The 22,750-nt window shown below is 39.2% G+C and overlaps 1 protein-coding gene across 1 annotated transcript in view; it reads left to right on the top strand.

Moving 5' to 3' along the window:
- The window catches only part of GRM5 (glutamate receptor, metabotropic 5), a 255,586-nt gene that overhangs the window by 209,682 nt on the left and 23,154 nt on the right, over nucleotides 1-22,750 (top strand). The window contains exons 6-8 of the mRNA XM_009075716.1: nucleotides 5,148-5,316; nucleotides 7,839-7,965; nucleotides 20,391-21,330. Coding sequence (XP_009073964.1) covers nucleotides 5,148-5,316; nucleotides 7,839-7,965; nucleotides 20,391-21,330 — 1,236 coding nt within the window. The remainder of the gene's footprint in view (nucleotides 1-5,147; nucleotides 5,317-7,838; nucleotides 7,966-20,390; nucleotides 21,331-22,750) is intronic.

Raw genomic sequence — 22,750 nt, 5'->3', positions numbered from 1 at the left:
GGAAAGATAAATCCATTGTTCAGAAGGTTTTGACATTTCCAAAAATTTCTGCAATTTCAGAACTGATTTTTTTCTCATATTATTTGAAAACCTTAAAGTCAGCCTTATCCCCAAAAGAGAGCAGGACAGCCACCTACAAAGCAGTCTGTTTCTTCTCTGGAGACACAAATTTTCAAACTCTTCAGACTCTAAGGAAGTGCACTGTGAGCTGGTAGAAATCTCAGGAACAAACTGGCAGGAACCCAGGGGAATCTCAGATGGAAATTTATTTGCAGAGCTGTTTTAACATGAGCAATGCTGTCTTCTGCTAAACATTTCTATTTTTACAAATAGTTGAATTTTGAAGGAAAGAGTTCAGTCTAAATTTTTCTGATCAAATTCTTTTTATAAGACTTGTCCCAGACTTCTCTTAAAGGATTCCTTTTTGGTTTCATGGTGCTCAGAAGCAGTGAACTGCATCCGACATTATACTTATTGGTCTCACTCATTTCTTGCAGAAAAAATGAAGTCTGCCATGAATAAGTGTAATGTGGCCTGCACAAATAAATGATCTGTGACATGACAATGCCAATGACAATATCTAAATATTGCAAAAAGATCTTTTGCTTTACCTTTTCCTCATGTAGGCATTCATAGCAATAATGATTTAATACTATCTGTTGCAAGGAATTTAATTGAATATTTTGGATTTTTTAAAATTCAATTCTAAGAAAGACGATGAAGGAATTATATCATGTACAGTCATTTTTTAAGTTACAGAAGGATACTAGTGTTTCACTGAAGGGCATGGGGACACTATGTTGATTGTGCACCTCAGGATAGCACAACTTTAAGAAAGTCCAGCTCCCCTGGATTTGTGTGATATTCATATCTACTCAAACTAATTGACTGGGTATGGTTACAAACTAGTCCCAGAGTTTGTTTTCTTTTGAATCTAGTTCTTTGTTCCCTCTACTCCAACAATAGTCTCATCGTTAAATCCAGTCTATGTGCTTAAATCAGACAACACTGAGTCAAAATTTACTCTTTCATGATTAAGATTTTATAGGAAGCTCCATCTCTAACATCCAGGTTTTGAGTAGTGTATAGTCTTTTAAGCACTGTCAAACATTATTTGCAAGAGTTGGGAGATGGTGCAGTCATACTGGAACAACTGTTCACTTGCATTGATAACTGCATCTTCACTTTGTAAAACAGGAATTTAAATCCTCACAGCTGTACTGTGGTGGTGGTGTTAAGCAGGAAATCAGAACATAAAAAGCCTTTCTGACCTAGATAGCTCAGGATTTTGATGTATAGCAAAAGGGTTTTGATATTATACAACAGATGATTAATCCCACAAGATGCTTTGAATCCTGGCCCTATTCCAAAGTCCTTTATATGTATGTTGAGTTTTAAGCAGACAGAGTGTCTAGTGGAGGGTTTGCTTTATGTGAGACAGAAGACATGGAAAAAACCCAAATGAGTATGGAAGGAATAGCCACGATTTTTCAGGAACATAAAAACTATCTGTAAATACTATCAACACTCTAAACAAGAAATTGAGAAGGCAAGAAAAGTCAAGACAAACGAGAAGCTGATATTCTGATTGTGCTATCAATGCAATACGGATTCTCAGCAACTTCATGGCACTTCTGTTCTGAAACAAGTATTTTGCACTGTGATTAGGGCACTGCTGGAAATGTGCTATTGCACCATCTGGTCTCTTCTCTCCTAAAGTTGCAAACTGTCCCTGTAGTATCTCAAGGAAGCTCCAGGGAACCTCTGACTCATGAACCTCCACTATAGCAATAAGTGCTGTTCTCCACAGAGAAGAGGGACATGACATATTCAGATAATAGTGTATTTAATTTGTTAGATTCCTTTCCAGAACTCCCCTTGGGATGTATTCATATGGGTCATGCTCCTGGAGGGATCATTGGTTTAGGTCCTGTGGACTGTTAAGCATTGGTAGTACTTCCGTTCATCTGTCCATGAACTCTGAATTGACAGCTTTAACAAAGCTATACTCATGGGATTATTTCAATGTCCTGATGTTAGCGTGGAAAACACATAATCACTGGTTGATTGTATGCGGTGCTTTTATTGAAGACCTCTGGGAATCAAGGGTACAGACAAACCCAAATCTGACTCCGAAATGGATTTGAGATGGATACATTTTTATACCCTTTCTTTACATAACTGTTGTATAATCATACATTAATCATTACTTTGCTATTGTTCTCTTGTGTGTATATTGATTTCACCCAAGCATGAGTTCGAGTTTCTTTTCCCATATATTGCTGTATAATTCTCTGTTATACAGGTGGGTACATACAGGTAGGTACACAGGTGTACGTACACAGGTCGGTACACAGGTGTAGGTTCACATTGTTCTACTAAGGCAATGCTCATTCTTGTCACTAAGGCCTACTTTAGGTACCACGATTTTAGAAACATTTTAGCCCCATGTTATCACTGACAACACTGAATAAAGACTTCACAGTGGCTCCTCCTAGGCTAATTTTTTTGTTATTCTGTTAAATCCTTCAACAGGCTGTTACTATGCCTGTGAATCTCAGAAAAAACCTGGGCTAGTAACTGTGCGCAAAAGTCTGTTTATTTGGGTTTGTGCGTGTGTTGCCTGGATTCATTTCATTGTGTCAGTCTGGCATTCGCATCTCTATCTTTGAGGAGGTCATTCTCAAAGCTGTGGACATTTCTTTTTTCATTCAAGATGGAAAGTGAAATATTTAAAAATCCAGAAGTATAAATTTTTCAGTCTTTCTGTGCCATTGCTTATTTCTTCTTTTGAAAAGAATCAAGAACCATATAATAAGGGTAACATCACATTGTCCATTCAGTCAGGCTCAACTTTCAATTTCTTTCAGAGGTTGCTTGTCATCCTGATCCCAACCTATGTGTGGTTTTGGCATTGAATCCCTGCCATAACATAATTTCCCCACTGTGACAGTTAGACTTTGTTTCTTGATGCAAAACATCCTGAGATCCATGGATGGAGAATATTACAGAAAGGCTACTGCTTGTCAGTCTTAGAACTGCTTCTTCAAAACTTAAGCAAGATACTTGGGTATCTGTCATAGTTTATACCCAGCCAGCAACCAAGTACCACACAGCTACTTGTTCACTCCCCACCAGCAGTATCTGGGAGAGAATTGAAACAGCAAAAGCTAGAAAATAAAGACAGTTTAAAAGGGAAAGGAAAGCCCACGCATGAAAGCAAAGCAAAACAAGAAATACTTTTATTACTTCCCATGGGCAGGCAGATGTTCAGCCATCTCCATGACAGCAAGGCTCCATCACATGTAATGACGACTTGGGAAGACAAACACCATAACTCCAAACATGCCATCCTTTCTCCTTCTTCCCTCTATTTTATATACTAAGCATGATGTCATATGGTATGGAATACTCCTTCAGTCAGCTGGAGTCAGCTGTCCCACTGTGTCTCCTCTCAACTTCCCATGTACTGCCAGCCCCTCTGCCAACATGATGATACTGAAAGCAGAATAGGCCTTGGCTCTGTCTAAGCACTGCTCAGCAAATAAATAACAAATACAACTCTGTATTATCTACTGTTTTCAACACAAATCCAAAACACAGCCCCATACAGGCTTTTGTGAAGAATATTAACTCTACCTCAACCAAAACCAGCACAGTATCTTACTTAAGAAATTGTTTGATTTAATGAGCTGTTTCTTTTACTTATTTGTACATTGGACTTCACAAATTACATTCTGACAATAACACTCTTAATCCAATTCTGTCTTTATGCTTTGCCTTCAGGACTAATTTTCTGCCTGCTGAAGGAGAAAGATGTCTCCTTGTTTATAAACTAGGCAGCTTTCCTAAACCCATGATTGTGTTAATCTTCTTGGTCTATATTGTTCGCTTGTTTTCCACCAGCAAATTTGACATTGCTTAGACAGACTACTGCAAAATCCACTAAAGAGGAGGTAAAGAAAAGCATGACATAACTGCTTTAGGAGTTGTCCAATTTTCCAAACAAGCCTTACAAGGAAGTGCTAAAAGAACAGGCCTGTAAGGTAGAAAGATGGGCTGGTTTTCGGGAGTAGGAGGCTAGTGACTCCTATGTTGCTCCACAGACTTTCTGCAAGACTCTGTGGGAGCTGAAAAGGAAGTAGGATGAAGAGGAACATGAAACTGAAAACTCTGATCGGCTCTATCTCTGACCCAAAAGCAGCCTAGGATTGAGTCATGAATCCTCTTTCTCCTCCACACCATGCTGCACAAGGAAATAGATATGTTATGACCACTGATGAATTATATAAAAATGACTATATGGATAGGATGGGAGAAACCAGCATTTACTGCTGCAATGCTGTAGAAGAAAAAATTAAAAAAAAACCCCAGCAAATTCTCAAATTAATTCTTCAAATGCCTGGACTACATGGTGCCCCTTGATAAGAAGATCTCCATGAAGCTTCTAGTAAGTCCCAGAGTCCTGGAGTCTGTGCCTGAAAAGTGATGCCTGATTCCTCTGGGAGCCACACCAAATTTCATCTTGCAGTCTTATGACATGAGAAGTTTCTTTTAATGCCACAGACCTAGGTTGCCTCTACCTCACTTTGGGAGTTTACTTGTCTTCAGGCTGCTTCTCTCAGGTGGGAAATAAGCATCTGCAGTCAGTGAGGAGCACTTAATTGACATTATAGGTTTAGATGACTCAGCATCAGCTATAGAGGGAACTGAGGTTCTTTATGCATTGGCTTCAGCGTTGAACGTTGCACAGGATGAATTCTATTTGACTCATTTCATTGTTTTCCTTAAATAAAGTCATTCTCAGAAGCTCAGTCACTTAACACCAAAGTGTTCAGGAAACTTTCTATGGTGATAGAAAAAAACAACAACATAAAAAATAAAACCCCAAGAAAACCCCAAACAACAAAGCAAACAACAAAAAAACACTCCACACCCAAACCCCCCTAAGTTAAAATACAAAGGAAAAGCAGGATTATGCTACCACAAAAAATATTGTGAGCAACTCAAGTGCTAGGATAATGCTTTAAATTTTTTCTTCTTTATTTCAACAAACTTGTTTTTTGACTGTACTTTGTTCCTTTAATTTGAGCCATTTCCTGATGTTCTCCTCAACTCAGATAGGTCTCCCTTTTGTGTTTCTAAAGATATGAAATCATGAATTTTAAGCAAATGGGAAAGGACTACTTTGATTATATCAATGTTGGTAGCTGGGACAATGGTGAGCTGAAAATGGATGATGATGAAATATGGGCAGAGAAAAGTAATATCATCAGATCTGTATGCAGCGAACCCTGCGAAAAAGGCCAGATAAAGGTAAATATTTCCTTCATTTTCTTCAGTCTTGTAGAATACATAGCCCTGAAATTTGAAAGCAAGATTTTACTTTCTCTTACATGAAGATAGTATCCCACAACTTAATTAAAATATACAGACTTATTTAGTTCTTACTACTATCATAATCTTCTCACTATTTTCATAAGTTGCTATTTTCTTGTACTCCTATATCTGTGAACTACTGACATTTTGTTTTACTTGTATTCCAAATGCTTTCAAACAGGTACTGTTTGGGGTCTTTTTGCTGCATGTTTTTGCAGCATCTGATTCAGTGGAGTGCAAGTCCCTGACTGGGATTTGTCACTGCAGTTGCAGGTACATTATGAATAATAATTGCTACTATTTCAGTGCTAGACATAGTCACTTAAACTGGAACATTATTACTCAGACCTTAAGACTGTGGTCTCATCAGAGAACATCAATACTCACCATTACTTCAAACTTTAGGAAATGTAGGTAGCATTTTTTTAATCATGCCTGTTTTACTGCCTCTTTGTTTCCAAGGTTTTTGATTTTTCCTTGCTCCCTTTCCATGCTGCAGTAAGTAAATAGGGTAGATGAATCTGTCATATATTAATTATACACTATTATCCTTCAGCATCCCATGACACTTACTGCAGGACAGCTAAAATACTGCAAGTCTTTAGCTTACCTTGCAGTCATTTATATAAAAGCCTGTGGAATGAGGGGATAGGCAGGGACGACTGTAAAAAAAAAACAGCTGCAATTTCTGACAAGTCTCACTGGAAACTAGATCACTTTTCTTGTATGTTAAAATGGCATGACCGAAAACTGGGAAGCAGCTACAGAGAGGGCCTGCTTCCCAGCTGACCATGCTCTGCAACACAAAGTGAATCTCAGTCTCTTCAGTCTAGATTTTGCAGAGTTTTAGTACATGGTCACCATGTTTTATTCACTAACTGAAGGGGGAGTAAATAGCTGACTAAGCAATTTAACACTACAAAAATGTTAAATGAGTATTGGAGAACAATTATCTTGATTTTTAGAGAAGGATACATCATCCTTCTCTGGTAGTACTGGTTAAGAAATTACCAGTGTACCAGTTTTCTGGTAGACCCATCAAACTCCAAGGTTATATAAATATTATATATTTATATATTAAAACTATCCATAATATATATAAAAGATTCTGATTTGCTGAAAAATGTAACAGAAAAGTGTAAATTAACTCTTATGATAAAACGTTTAGGGAATTTGATAATAACATGGTTTCTATTCTGCCATTTAATTTTCTTGACTGTCATTTTCTATATTGTAAAATTATGGATTTTTATAATGCATCAAGTTTACCAAAAAATGTCACTAAAAATTACTACAAGCTTTCTAAAATTTGTTCAACTTTTCATTCTAGTTCAAAATGAAAGAAATCACAAGACATGAGTTAATCAAACAAGGGGGACAGATAGTCTGTTTTGCAAGTAGTTCTAGTCTCAGCACTTGCAGAGTAAATCACTTATGCTCCCATGGCCTTTCTTTCAGTTTAGCTGTTCAAGTGTAGCTGTTTGACTTTTCATAGTTAATAATTTTAAAAACACAACTAGAATTTGAAGTTTTTCAAATCCCCATACTGCTGATGAAAATGATGTAATTACTTTGTTGGGTTTTTTTCCACTGCAGCATTGCAAAGAGCAATCTAATTCATTTTGATTAGACTCCTTTACAGTTGTTTTTTATTAAAATTGCAATAGAGACATTTGAATCCACTTTCTAAATTCATCATTGCAAAAGATGGAAAAGTCAGCCTACTACTAATGCTATAATTGGGAGTATTTGTTTATAAATTGCTTGGGAAGAGCAGAGAAACTGGGAATACTTTATTTCAAAAGAAAGACATAATGACAAGAAGCACAGATGTTTTCAGTGCCCAGAGATGACAAATAAGGATCTTGAAAAATCTGCATCTCAATCATAAGCATGCAATAACATTTGACAGTAAATTATGAAATAAGGAATCAGGTCAGATGTTAAAATGGATGTCCTCACTCTTAAATGGTTATTAGGAATGCAGTAATTAATTAATTCTGTACAAGGTTTGATGTCTGGAAAAAAAATCAGTTTGAACAAATCACCCACAATTGGATGAAAAACAAGTCTTTGGGTAATGAGCCCTTAGTTGTGGTTGGCATGATTCCCTACATGGGCTACACTGGAGTGAATTATATGCCTTGAGTATCATGCACTGGCTTCTGTAGGCACACTGCCATCTATGAAATTTTGATCTTTGCAAATTCTAAGAGGGGAAAGAACATATTGCCATTCTTTACTTCTCTGGGGTTGATGGTTTCTTTCTACTGGTACATACATAATGGAAGAACTGAGAACTTTTGTCAAATTTTATATATGAGAACAGATCATGACAAGGAACTCCACTTAAAATTAAAAACCCTTCTATAAAAAAAGAGATTACAAATGTAATTAACAACTGGGGCAGCATGAATGTGTGTTTATGCTGCTAAATCAAAGGTCAATTTCTGTCTCAGGTGATACGTAAAGGAGAAGTGAGCTGCTGTTGGACCTGCACTCCTTGTAAAGAGAATGAATATGTATCTGATGAATACACATGCAAAGCCTGCCAGCTCGGCTCCTGGCCCAATGAGGATCTCACAGGTAAATGAGTTGTGGATGTGCTTATGTTGTCAATGATAGTGCTCATCTGCTGACCTGAAGAAACAAATGACAGATACAAGTGAGTATGAGGACTGTTTTGGTCAGATCAAACCCAATGATCAAGTTGAACTTCAAACAGAAACTGATACTTGTCTCCTCAACCTAATCCAGGAATTGTTCATGTAATTCAGCTGCTTTCTAAAGACCTGAGTTACTAGACCTAGAAATAAATTTAAAAGTCCTGGTTTTGTATTCAACCCTGTCCTAACCTCTACCTGGTAGTGCTGATCCTACCCTTCCCTAAACAGGTACAGACCTTAAGTCTTTCTCAGAGAAATTATTAAGGAAGGTGAAATTTCAGAGTTTTATTTTCCTCCCAAGCAGCTACAGAAGACTTGTGCAATACCTTCTTTTTTAATCTAAAAAGATTGTGAACTAGTTGCTGTAGTTACTGCTACTAAAAGCATGAGTGCTCCAAACAGACTTGCATTAGTTCTTTGTTCTTCAGAACATGCTAGAATACAGGGGTCATCCTTGCCATGGCACAGACCTCCATGCTCTTGCAGAACGTCAGTCTGGCTTCTTTAGAGATACATTACTCCAACACTTGTATGCCACAGCCTCTCTTCTTTATGACTAATAAACTGAATTCAAGTATTCAAACACTCACAGCACAAACCACTTCAAAACATTATTCAGGGATCAAGTTCTCATTGTGCTGGGCTTTGCATAGACAAAGACAGAAGAGAAAAGCTTTTTTCCAGAAGAGTTTGCAGACTTGATTTGCATATAGTTTCTATGGATGGGGGGAGAAATTTTAAGGTGAGAGGGAATACAAAGAAAAACACAGTTTGCTGCATGAATTTATATAAGTGGAAGAGTGTAAGACAAGCCTTGGCCTATAGACAGACTTTTATACATGAAATGAATACTTTCCTGGTAAGGAATCTTGCATTCTTGTGATGTATGAGATGGATTACCAAATTACTGCAAAAACATCATCTAGCCATGAAACTGGTGAGGGATTTTTCAGAAAACATCAAACATGAAGCTTTCTCTGAGAAAAAACCCCAAACTTTTAACCAAGCAAACTGAAACAGCAATAAAATGTATTTGCAAGTGCTCCTCCATCCATGTTGCCACAGTCCTGTTCCCTCAGTTCTGCCTCCCTGGGCACTGAGAAATCAGCCAGGAAAGTCTTCTCATGTCAGGGAAAGCTTTCTTGTGCCAGGAGAATGGAGAAAAAGAGGCCTGTCTGCATGTGTTCCCCAAAAGCAGAGTACTGAGGGTGTGGTATAATCTCAGGTTCACTTCTCAAAAGCTTCCAAAGCCCATGTTGTAAGAACCAGGCCACCGCACCAGGTTAGTCAGTTCATGAAGGTTAACTAGGGAAACTGGTCAACTCTTCAGCCACCAGGGATCTTGTCTGAGATTTTGCAGATCCCAGCTCATGCACTCGTTTCAGTGAGCACCTGAGGTTTTACCCAGCATGGATCAGCTGGAAAAGGAGCTGATACAAGTCAGTTAGGAGGGAATTTGCTCCAAGTGCCTCAAGACCAACAGATGACCCACTTCTGAAACACCGGTGATGGGAACTACCTGTTGACCTGGTGAAGTTTTGCTAATTAACATGTAAGCAGCATATGTAAGGCAAAGTGGAGTGACCAGGCCACTAAGTTGTCCCTCAGGCTCTGTGCTTTGGCCTGGCTCCCCAGAGCATGCAAATCTCCCTGCTTTAAGCAAGACAGTAGTCTGGTCTTGTGGGAGGATTCACCCTATGATAGTGTCGCTTTGCCCTCAGAATGTTAGAGTGGGATTGGTTGGCACCTCAAAAGCTCTTGGAGGATGAACCAAGGATTTTCTACCCATCACTGATTGATCTTAAGGAAAGCAGTTGTCTTTTTAGTCAAGCCAGCTGCTTTGTGTCTTACATGACCTGCTATGTTTTGCAAACCATTCATCTGGCTTTAGACATGCATTTTATGACCTTAGAGGGACGAAAGTCAATCTGCACACAAAACAACCCTTGACATCAGTGCCAAGCAATGCTCCTCAGGAGATCTAACCTTTGTTCCTCAGCCAGGCACAAATTTGGCAGGCACTATTTGGAAACTGAACCCCTCTCTTTGGCCTCCATAAATACAGATGATACAGTATGTCCTCCTAGTAAAAGGATACCCATCACAAAACTTCACAGCTGTGTAGTCCCCACCATACTTACTATTCACATGATGACTGAATCTTGTCTTATTTAACTTTGTACCACAAAGAAATTTTTAAAAATCTTTTCCCAACTTGTCCATACAATATAGTGAGCTGTATTTTTAATTATCATATTTATAGTCCCAACTTTTGTGGCTTGCAAAAAACTGCCTCTTAATCTTGTTTACAATATAGGATTTAGTAATAAATGTGCATTACAAGTCAGGAGAGGGAGAAGTAGTTTGTATTCTGGCAAATAAATTTTCTTCAGTTCTATAAAACATACACCAATCTCCTTGAAATGCCCCTACATATGCTATGGCAGCAGACTAAATCTCCTTGCTGCTTGATAAAGCCATCTCTTAGGTAATGTCAGCTCCACAAGGCTACACATATAAAAAAACTCATCAGAATAAGTCTTCCTCGCATGATCACCTTCAGATGAGAGTCCTGTAAACGTATCAGCTATGTGCCTGAGGTGAATTTCAACGTGGAGCTGCACCTCACTGTTTGCCAGAGATCTGATCTTAGATAAAAACATACTTGGAACCTTCTCTTGGCTTGCGTAACAAAACATTGCTCCACGTTTCTTATGCTCAATGACCAGCATCAGTTTTATGCCACAAACTTCACTATATAAAATGTGCAGTGTCAGGGATGTTATTGACAGAAGGAAAGACAGGCTAATATGTTTTTTTTAGTCACCTACAGAATATCAGAGTTCAGATGCAGGAGGGGAGAAGACAGAAGAGGTTCAATATGTGTAGCAAAACAGTTATTCTGAAAACAGAAAGAGACATTAGAGTTCTGAAGTACAGAAGGGTATAGAGGGTCCAAAGAGGAAAAGAGAACTGGTAACAAGAGTAACAAGGTAACTGCATGGGACAGTCCACAGTTATGGGACCAATGGTAGAGGCAATGTTCAAGGTGGATCTCGGTGGATCCCCACAAAGGCTTGGTTGGCTCTTCATGCAGCACGCTGATTCAGGTTGTGGCAGAAGCCATGGCAGTTTGGATTGTCTCATAAGAGTTGATTCTGTATCTCACCCAAGAAAAAAGGAATTCTTCTCTCACCCCAAATATTTGCAAATGGCAACTGCTTGTTGTCATCAGATGCTTTCTTGTATTCCTGCTTGCAATAATGTTATAGACATTGGTAATTTCAGCAATTGTCTGACATAGGGCAGAACATAATTTAGTGTGTTGACATTGATTTTGTTGCTGAAACATTATTAGGATCTTGTTTTTGATCATAATTGGCAAGGCTGTAATGCAGACCAAGGGCAGAAGAAGGAAACAATTTTTATCTGGTTGGTTTTAGTGTTACAAATGCACATCAGCAAGAGATATAGTACAATTTTCACCCTGCCTTCTGTGCCCTGTATTTCTCTTTACTTTTTATTTCTTATTCCAAATGAAATGTAACCATTGCCATAAGTCACTCTCACACCAGCCTCTTAAAGAAAACACATGTGGATGAGTTTAGAGTTCAGGTGGCAATATTATGACCAATATCACTGTCATGTTCTCCCCTCCCTTGCTGCTGGGTTTGTGAACTTTTCTTCCCTCGATTGCTTGTTCCAGGTAAGGTGTGAACTTCACCTTCCAGTCCAGCATGAGCCACACAGTGCTTCAGGCTCAAGTGAGCTCATTCAATAATGCTGAGCTCAACAAACAGCTCTTGGAGGCTCCTGGGCTGGATGAAGGGGGACTTGCCAACAAAGCCAGAAGGATCCATTTGCAATTGTGCCTTATGTTATGGAAAGTTTGCTGAACATGATGTATACAGAACAAAACATTTACAACACACAGAGCCAGCATTTTCTAGTGAAACTTAAATCAAAACAGTGGAACTGACATAAGGATGGACCTGATTGCTGTAATTCATCAGTTTTTCCCATCATCCTGCACATTTGTGTAATTAAGGAATCATTCCCCATATGGTCACAGAGTAACTTTAATGTATTATTCTAAGATTCATGGCCTTGCCTTTTGCTGCAATGCACAGATAAATCAGAATATTTCAGTTACTAGGGACTTAGCTTCCTGAGATACAGATGCCCCAGCTTTCATGATTTAAGATGTGACTGGTCTCAAATCCTGCCCTGTAGAGGAGGCAGAATACACACATGCACAGTCCTCTGATGCACACATTGCCTGTGCAAACCCACCTTTGCTGATGGTTTCAGTAAATGTGTCAGCTTGGGAACTGCAGCAGCTAAGATGACAGCATATGGTCACCTCTACATGCCCTGCTATTGTAGCAACTGCAGAAGGTCCCTTCATAACAAGGCAAAGAACTATTGCCTATATTATTTTACCATTGCACCAGAACTTAGCACTGACATGTTAAAGATGCCTCTCTTTTCAGTTGGTCCACATTCCATGTGGAGGGCAGGGACCCGATATGTCCCCCAGGACTTCAGAGAGTGCAATCCTCTGTTTGGGTAATGCTAGGGTTAAAAAAAAATAATAAATTATAAGAGCTACCCTGTCAGCTTTATATAGATTTTTATTCTGACTCCTACATTTTGCATCTCAGCTTTCTAAATATGTGAAAACCTAAATAACTAATCAAGATATCCTTTCTCCCATCTTTTGGGATTATAAGTAGGGAAACATCATTAATATAAAATATCTAATTGCATAACATGGATACACTTTGAATAATGAGTGCCAAATGCTATGTGAAGACTCCTTCATGACTAAATTGTGGCTAAGTTGTTGAGGTTCAGCCTTGGTGTTTGGACCTTGGAAGGGTCTCTGAAAATTTTCCAAGAAAACCTAGCCTTTTGTAAACAGGATGAACTTGCTGTCCAAGATGCCAAACCTCACTAAAAAAGAGCTTACTAAACCAGCTGCAATTTACTGCCAGTTTTAGTCTCCATGTGCAGATTCAGTGAGCTTTAGTTCATGATATTGACTTAAGAGAATTTATTGAATTCCCTTCATTTTCCAGACTGAATCTTATTCACAATCCCTAGTCTGTCATGTTTACCTTTGAAACTAGTTTAATTATGAATTTCATATTGCCTACCATGAAAGGGATTTTTCAGTGCTAAGCTAATACATTTTTATGGATGCTGAAGGCATGATAAGGTCTCGCAGGTGTCAAGGCTATAACAACAAATTAAAACAGTACTAAGAGTAAATCCCCAGAAAATATGAGATTGTAATACAGTGCTTCATATCTGTAAACTCTTTTCCCAGATGAACTAATTTTAATGCAATATGAAAGATCAGAAATAAGTGACAAGTTTGCCTCTACAGAAAGAGGACTGATAGATAATAATAGATACTAATAGATACTATACTAATAGATAGTACAATAATAGTGTACTAATAGACCTACTAATGGACCTATGGAACTGGTCAAGTCTTCAGGAGCACTTCCTCTTCTCATTTATGGCACAATTTAGCCCATCCCTGAAAAAAAGCTTTTCCAAAATATCAGAAAGTCTTTTTTTTTTTTCTTATAAGATCCTTAGATATGCTTATCTGTATTTTGTTGATGAATTTTTATGCTCCTTTGAGAGAACCTTTCCCTATCATGTTAAATGAGACTGATTTTTTTTCTGTCAGTCTTGCTATTCACACGTGTATCTAGTGTCTTGCTCCCCACTGGCTATGTTTCTAGCCAGAAGAGCATAAAGGCAGTTTTATATCAATTTTACTGGGGCTCTGGTCCCAGAAGCAGTACACTGTTGGGCACAGAACAACTTGACACCTGCTCCAAATTGGACTTGGTCCTAACAGCCTTGCCAAAAGCCAAAGATTACCTCAGCATACTCCATAGACCATAAGACAAGGCTACTGGCTTTGTTCCACCTGTTTCTGAGCCAGCTAGAAGAGAAGACTTTCCAGGTGCATGGAGATGTTGATAAAGTGTAAGAGGTTGGCTGTGGGTCAGGATCTTGTCCAAATGGTCATTGATAGGAATCAGTACTTCTTGCGGTACCATTTTTCAGCTTTTGTCTTGGTGTAATCCTGGCCATCAACCTAACCTGAATGCTCACAGTGCTGTTTTCCCATCTTTCTTTTACTAGATCTAGTTGACCTTTTCTGAAAAGTGTCATTGTCAGAAATCATTATCTGCAAAACCATTATATGAAAACTTACTAAATCATTCCTTTATGAAGATTATTCTGTTTTTAAATCTTAATTGAGGAATAAATCATTGCAAAGTTTAGCATTCTCCTTGTAAAGTATACCCAGTGACAGGGGGGAAATGGGACAAGTTTTCAACTCTTTTGTTAGGTATTTTATTAAGAAAATGTAAAAAGAGTAGTAAAGCAAGGAAGGCATGAAAGAATCTGAAACTAATGAGAAACATTTGGCTATGATTCACCTTTGATGCAATGTTAGAAATGGAGCAAAATTCAGCCCCTATATCATTGCCTGCATGCAAAGGCCAGCTGTTAGATAAAGACCTTTTCCCTTCAAATTTCCTGTCTAAGAATATATAGTAGTGTTAGAAGCTGGTAACATTTTGCTTCCCCAAAATATTAGTTAAATTTTGGAAAAATCAGAAATAGAGGCCATTTACCCATCAAACTGCCTGAAGAAGAACCCACATGGAGATATCTGCACACAAGAGAGGATGCTTTCTTTTTCACCATTCTTTCACTGCTATCATGTGTATAAAATGTTGATTTTAATGATGAGATTTCTGTGACATATTAATCTTGAAAAAGTCAGAATGAAATAGAGTGTCTCCCTCACAATGCATAACTAAACCCTTCAAAACCAGCAAAAGTTAAAGACGTATCATCAATTAATGCTATGAGTCTTTCATAAAAATCTAACATCTTTCTTACATTAAGATGAGGCAATAATTTTATTCTTGCAACAGAAAGGTTTGCACACCAAAGCAGTTTAAATATGGATGGCAAATTAATCTGTATTTATCAACCAAGAACATAATTCTGTTACATTGGAGTGACTGAAAATTTGTATCCTTTAACTGCATAAATGTCAAGGAGTTGTTGACCCTAATCCTTCTGATTTTTCTGCTCTCTTCAAGAATACAGAACTATCTGCCTTGTAGTTTTACCACCTTATTGTAGGTATTGTAGGTGTTATATATTAATTCTGTAGAGGAACAGAATACAGAAATAATGGAGAAGAAAGGAGCTAAGCCTAATATCTACTCTTACCATTTCATGAAATCATTTTTACTACTAAGAATGTCAGTGGCAGATTTGGAAAAACTTTAAGCTCCACTTAAAATAAAGGGAAAGGCAAACAACAGAAATGTAGAAATTCCCAAATTTTTGTCCTGTTATCCACATTAACTCCTCTTAATCAAGTCATTGATGTTCCAGGTTGGCTAATAAATTGGAATTTCTTGGCATTCATATGCCCATCAGACAGTCCTAACTACCCTCACTGCTGAAAATACAGATGCAAGCACTCGGCACTCCATCCTCACAGGGTAAAGTTCCTTGTCACAAGCCACTCCAAGTCAGGCTGACATTATTCTCTCTGATCTAACCAGAAGACAGCAACCTGATTACAAAAATACAAAATTTTGAAGCAACTTAGATTTTGCAATCAAGTCTAGCCAAGCTCAACACAAGTATGGGGGAACTTTTAGTTGCACTTTCTCCACTCCATCATCTCCTCTTAGCTGTCCTGCCCTGGCTGGCAGTGTCAGCATGTCTATTGTCAGGAAGTTGCACTCCAGAACACCAAGGTCCTCCCCCTTATTATTGTTGTTTTGGGTCTGGCTGAGATGGAGTTCATTTTCCACATAGCAGCCCTCACATTCCTATGTTTTGCATGTGTAGCTAGAAAGGGGTTGAATCATAGAATCATAGAATCAAAGAATAGTTTGGGTTGGAAAGGACCTAAAAGATCATCTAGTTCCAACACCCCCCACCATAAGCAAATAAGGCACCCACTAGACCAGGATGCTCAAAGCCCCATCCAACCTGGCCCTTAACACTTTCAGGGATAGGACATCCACAGCTCTCTGGTCAACCTGTTCCAGTGCCTCACTACCTTTAGAGTAAAGAATTTCTTCTTAATATCCACTCTAAATCTCTCCTCTTTCAGTTTTATGCCATCCCCCCTTGTTCTATCACTACATGCCCTTGTAAAAAGTCACTCTCCAGCTCCCTTCAGGTACTGGAAAGCTGTTACAGAGTTTGTTGGCTGCAGTGCCTATCTCTATTTCACTGAGCTTGGGAACATGTTCATACAGGAATGATTATGTGCTTTGCCCTGACATTGATGGCCTTGCTGTGCTGAGGTATCTTGTAGAGAGGATGAGGGATTATATCTCCCTCTTCCTACCTGGTTCTGATATGGATGTTTTTATTATGCAGGTTTCTGAGGTCCTTGTTCACTCTTATCTGAGCTACTATTGTTAATACTACTAATTAACAATGTTACCATACTGTGAGTTTTGTGAAATCTGGTGTCTTTCTTGTGTAAGAGAAGGCAAATTTTGGGTGAGGCAATAACAGACATGTGTCCTGAGGCAACCTGTCCCTGGGTGGCAGGGTGTGTGGAAGGATCAGAGTAGGTTCCTAGGACTGTTATTACCTCTCATATCCTGTGATTTCACATTTGCACAGGCAAGCAAACCTAGCAAACTGACACTCAATCTGACAGAAAGATGCCTTGCACACCCCAATGAAAACCTGCATCTTTTATCACTGTACTGGGGCCTGACCTGTGACTATTGAGACAGTATCAGAGGACTGTGGTTGAGGTAGGAACCCAAACAACAACAACTACAGTAATTGCCCCAGTAGAGAAAGAGTGAATAAGGAGAACAATGGGTACATGTCATTGATTAGTAAAGGAGGAGAAAGAAAAAAAGGTTTGACCAAGAAGCTGGTCCTTTGACAAAGAAATTGAATGAAAGAGTGAGAGAATTCACACAGGAATCTGAAGTTAATGCTGTCTCTGACCTCATCAGAACTTCAAGACATGTGAAAGATTACAGCTGCAATCCAGGTGAGTGGATTGTTGCCTGGCTGATCCAAAGCTGGGATGATGGGTCTGATAGTCAGCAATTAGAAGGTAGGGAAGCCCCACAGCTGAGACTACCATAGATGAAGGAATATAGTACCTGAAAGAATGAGCAGTGCTGGAAGCCATCTACAGTAATCTAGACAAAGATGAGATCTCCAAAGATCCACAGGCCATGTGGAAAACTGATTCAAAGTGCCTCAGCATCGTATTCTAAACACTTGGCAGCAATGTATTCCCTGGATATGGATACACCAACTGTTGAGATAGTGCCTTCTTGGCTCCAAAACTCTAAGAAAATCTCTGTACCTCCTCTACCCTACAGGTCAGCATCTTAGATGTCAGGGGCACCACAAGAAATCAGTCTTTTCCTGCACTGATCAGAGGGAAAAGGAGCTCCAGGCACATGCCATATGGTGCACTGTGGTTCCTCCTGCATGACCAGGGTGAGGACACGAGGAAGTGGGATGGTGAACTCACCTTTAAGCTGAAAACCCATGTATGTGAACTGAGAGGGAAGATAGTTGTTAAGAAGGGGTCATCCACAATGCCTGTCAGTCTAGTTGCTGTACAGACACAAGAAGGCATCTCCTAAACACAGAAGAACTGAAATTACCTCCCTTGATCTTGATAAGGGGACTGCTGGTCTGGCACTGCAAAGGTCAGACAGTGAATACTCTGACCAGGAACAGGAATAAAGGGTCCTTACCTTCAGTCCAGAGGATGAAATAGATGACTGGGAATACAGGACTGTGTGGATTTGATGGCCTGGCACATCAGATCCACAGAAGTGTAAGGCTTTGGTAGGCACTGGTGTGGTATACTCTAGTGCAACAGGACACAGAACCCATCTGGATCTCTGGAGTGACAGGGGAATGCCACAAATTGTCTGTATGGGAGGCTGAGGCAAGCTTATCAGGGGACAAGTGGGAAAAGCACCCCACTGTGCTTGCCCAGAGGTACCTGTATCCTTGGCATAGACTGCACAGGAGAGGGTACTTTAAGGATGCAAATGGGTACTGGTGGGTTTTTGCAGTACCCACTGTGAACACAGAGAAGATCAAACACCTATCTACCCTGCCTGGCCTCTCAGAAGATCACTTCATTGTGGGATTGTTGTGAGTTGAAGAACAGCATGTGCCAGGTGCTTCCAGGGTGGTGCACTTGTCACAATATTGCATGAACTGAGATTCCCTGGCTCCCATCCATGAGCTGACTCATCATATGTGTATCCAAGGAGTGATCAGCGAGACTCACTCACCTTTTAATAGTTCCATATGACCAGTACAAAAGTCTGATGGATGATGGAGGTGTAGCCTGAGTGCTGCCGTACCAGACATATTAGAGATCCAATATGAACTGAAGTCAAAGGCAACCAAGTGGTATGCTACAGGTGACATTACCAATGTGTTTTTTCCAGTTCCTTTGGCAGCAGAGTACAGGCTACAATTTTCTTTCCTATAGAGGGGTGCCCAATATATCAGGAATCATCTGCCCCAGGAGTGGAAATACAGCCCTACCATTTGTCATGGACTAACCTGGGAAAGGGTGATTCCTCTGAGCATCTACAATACATTAATGATATCATTGCATGAGGCAACAAGGTAGCAGAAGTGCTCAAGAAAGGAAAAAGAGTAATTCAGATTCTTCTGAAATCTGGTTTAGCTATAAAAGGAAGCAAAGTCAAAGGACCTGCAAAGGAGATTCAGTTCTTGGGAATAAAACAGCATGATGGACACCATCATGTGCCCCTGGATGTGGTCAGCAAGATAGCAACTAGGTCTCCACCAGCTAAAAAGAGGGAAACACAAGTTTTCCTAGGCCTTGTAAGGTTCTGGAGAATGCATGTTCCAGAATATAATCAGCTTGTGAGCCCAAGTCACTATTGAGTGACCCAAAAGAACTATTTTGAGTGGGACATTGAGGAACAGCAAGCATTTGAGCACATCAAACAGGAACTAGCTTGTGTGATAGCTCTTGGACCTGCCTGGACAGGACCAGCTGTGCAAAATGTGCTCTACACTTCAGCTGGAGAGCATAGTCTCACCTGCAGCCGCTGGTAGAAAACATCAGGAGAAACTCAAGGTTGACCATGAGGACTTTGGAAGTGAGGGTATCGGGGATCAGAAGTCCATTAAACTCTGACTGAAAGAGCAATACTATCAGCAAATGAGGGAGTTTGAGCTGCTCCAAAAGTTGTTAGTACAGAAGCATGTCTCCTCTTGGCACTGAAATTGCCCACGCTACACTAAGTCTTCAAAGGAAACATCTCTACACAGCATACAACCAGCACTACACAGAGTATGTGGGTAGTATTGATCACACAATGAACTTGACTGGGGAACCTGAACTGCTCAGGAATCCTGGAAGAGATCATGGACAAGCCAGAAAGCAGAGATATGACACCTATCCAGGCTCCATAATGCAAAAAAGAAAGGAGGGATGGAGAAGGGATTGTCACACTGTAGAATGAAATGTTTTTTGACTTCCTATGACCTGGGTTCATAGAATGACTTATTAAAACCTACACAAAGACTGAAAACCAAGTGTCGTTAGATGAGTTGCGCTGCTAATTCCACTTTGTCTTTAATTTATTAGATTCATTTTGATTTCAGAAGTTAGAAGAGGTTTTAATTTCCCAGTAATTTAAAAAGTATGAATGATAGACAAAGAAGTGCAAGATGTATCATCCCAAATTACCTATTATTTACAATTCTGATTCTAGAAATTTTTGTTAGAAAAAAATGTAGCATGTCTGAGGAAGAAGCACACTTTTTTCTCGATAGTTAGAATCTGCAAGACTCCTTTCCTTAATCATTAAGCAAATGCCAACATCCTTCACAGTGTATAATATAATCAGTAGGATTGAGATCTGGTCCTTCAAGTGCAAATAGTATGCAGACAACTCTGAAGCTCTTTGTACTGAGATAAGACAATTTGATTCTGAAATTTGTTTATAAATTACTATATTCTATAGAAGCAAATACCACTGTGAAAGGTGACTTATCTTAATCAGCTTGGCCATCATGTTATATTCCAGATAAAGTGTATTACTGAAATAAGCTGTCACTGCAATGTACTTATTGTGCCATTATATTAATATAATCTGAGCCTACACTCAGTATAATGGCAGCTTCCTGAAAGATGAGCAGAAGAGAAATATCAGGAAAACCTGTAACTGTCATTAAAGAATCTCACTACTACATACTTGGGTTTACTTTCTACTTTTTCTCTTTCTATAGGTTGTGACCTCATCCCAGTCCAGTATCTCAGATGGGGCGATCCTGAACCAATTGCAGCAGTTGTTTTTGCATGCTTGGGTCTGCTGGCCACCTTGTTTGTTACAATTATATTCATAATGTACCGTGATACTCCAGTGGTCAAATCATCCAGCCGAGAACTTTGCTACATCATTCTAGCCGGCATCTGCTTGGGTTACTTGTGCACTTTCTGTCTCATTGCAAAGCCTCAACAGATTTACTGTTACCTTCAACGAATTGGCATCGGCCTCTCGCCAGCTATGAGTTATTCTGCTCTAGTAACTAAAACCAACCGCATTGCAAGAATCCTGGCTGGAAGCAAGAAGAAAATTTGTACAAAGAAACCTAGATTCATGAGTGCCTGTGCCCAACTGGTTATTGCATTTATCTTGATATGTATACAATTAGGCATTATTGTTGCCCTCTTTATAATGGAGCCACCAGATATAATGCATGATTACCCAAGCATCCGAGAGGTCTACCTGATTTGTAACACCACCAACTTGGGTGTTGTAACTCCCCTTGGATATAATGGATTATTAATTTTGAGCTGCACCTTTTATGCATTTAAGACAAGAAATGTCCCAGCTAATTTCAATGAAGCAAAGTATATTGCCTTCACAATGTATACCACCTGCATCATTTGGCTGGCTTTTGTGCCAATATATTTTGGAAGCAACTACAAGATAATCACCATGTGTTTCTCAGTAAGTCTGAGTGCCACAGTGGCCCTTGGCTGTATGTTTGTGCCCAAGGTTTATATCATCCTTGCTAAGCCAGAAAGAAACGTACGCAGCGCATTCACCACATCAACTGTAGTCCGCATGCATGTAGGAGATGGAAAGTCATCTTCAGCTGCAAGTCGCTCAAGCAGCCTGGTGAACCTGTGGAAAAGAAGGGGATCATCTGGTGAAACCCTTAGGTAAAGTTTTCTAATGTGGGAGTGTGGGGAAGCAATAATGATCTTCTGAGAGTTACTAATAGTGGAAAGACAAAGGGAAATATATTATTTTCCTTTGCCTCTGCACTGGGAGAGGCAATGTTACATGTATAAAATATTGGGTTTGATTTAGTCAAAATGCTGTGCAAACACAGGGGACAAAGAAATGGGCAAACAATCACAAAGCTGGAAGTACCAGCTGTGACAACTGTACACTAATCTAGGGAGATGAACAAGATTTCAGGAAGAAAAAAAACAAGAGAACAAGAAATATAACTCATTGCCTTGTTCTGAACGCACTCATTTACAATGTCTTTCCCTTAAATGAACTGCATAGTGTCTGTATTTTGCCCCTAGTCACAGCAGTAAGACAACAGGCCTGTTGCTAGTGCTACGTAATCAAGGTGGAATAATAAACACAAATGTCATTGTGAGCAGCCACTCTCAGACAGCTGAGGATTTGTTTCATATGACTCTTCTGTTATAGCTTTTATATCTTATTCCCTCAATTTTCCTTTCTTGTATTATCTCCTCCTGCTATCTTTCATTTTGTCATCTATCTTCTCTTCCTTACCTTTCTTGATACCTTTTTCTGTATGCATCCTCCTAACTCTTACAAATTCAGCTGCTCACAGGCCCTGCTCTGTCTACCCTTCCTGCCATTGAACAAATGCTCCCTTGTGAGATATTTCTTTGTTTCTTCCTAAAGCATTATTTGAATTCAGTGATCATGAAGGTAACTTGTATGTCCAGTGTATAAAGATTACAGTAAATGATTACACTAAAGAAAAAGCAGAGTGCAGGAGTGGAAACACTGCCCTGCTTCATAAATTGTATAGGTGTGCACCCAGCCCAGTGGTTCATTTTCATCTTTTGATCCCTTTCATTTTTGATATAGGTGCTCTGGGGACAATTTGGGTTATTTAACTGCTGGGGTAAACAAATAATTCTGTCTATAAGAAGGTACAGAGAAACAATTTTGTCATTCGTCACCTATGTATGTCTAACCTGGAAGTAACAAGATTTTCCTCCTCACTGAAACACTCCTGGATTTTAGGATTGATAATATGAATATTTCCAGACATGCCAGTGTTCACACCTGGAGCTGGCATGGAACAAGGACAATTTGTACTTCCGTTTTTGTATGAACCACAATGTAGACTTGAGGGAGGACTTTATTAGTAAAGTCTAATAAAGTCTAGAAATAACCTGCAGGACAGATTATGCCAAAGTGATGATTTGTTTCTGTCAAATTATTACTAATGCTTCTCTTTCAGAGACTTTGAATTAGTACAAAAATGTCCAGTCTATTACAAGATGTTTTATACCTATGATCAGTTAATTATATATTTTTCCAGTTCCTTTCCAGGTGCAGGGTAGGATGCTATTTTAAAATGATAAA

The sequence above is a fragment of the Acanthisitta chloris genome, unplaced genomic scaffold, assembly GCF_000695815.1.
Source record: "Acanthisitta chloris isolate BGI_N310 unplaced genomic scaffold, ASM69581v1 scaffold355, whole genome shotgun sequence".
NCBI lineage: Eukaryota > Metazoa > Chordata > Aves > Passeriformes > Acanthisittidae > Acanthisitta > Acanthisitta chloris.
The sequence above is the reverse complement of the archived record's forward strand: the minus strand, read 5'-3'. Positions and strand labels throughout refer to the sequence as shown.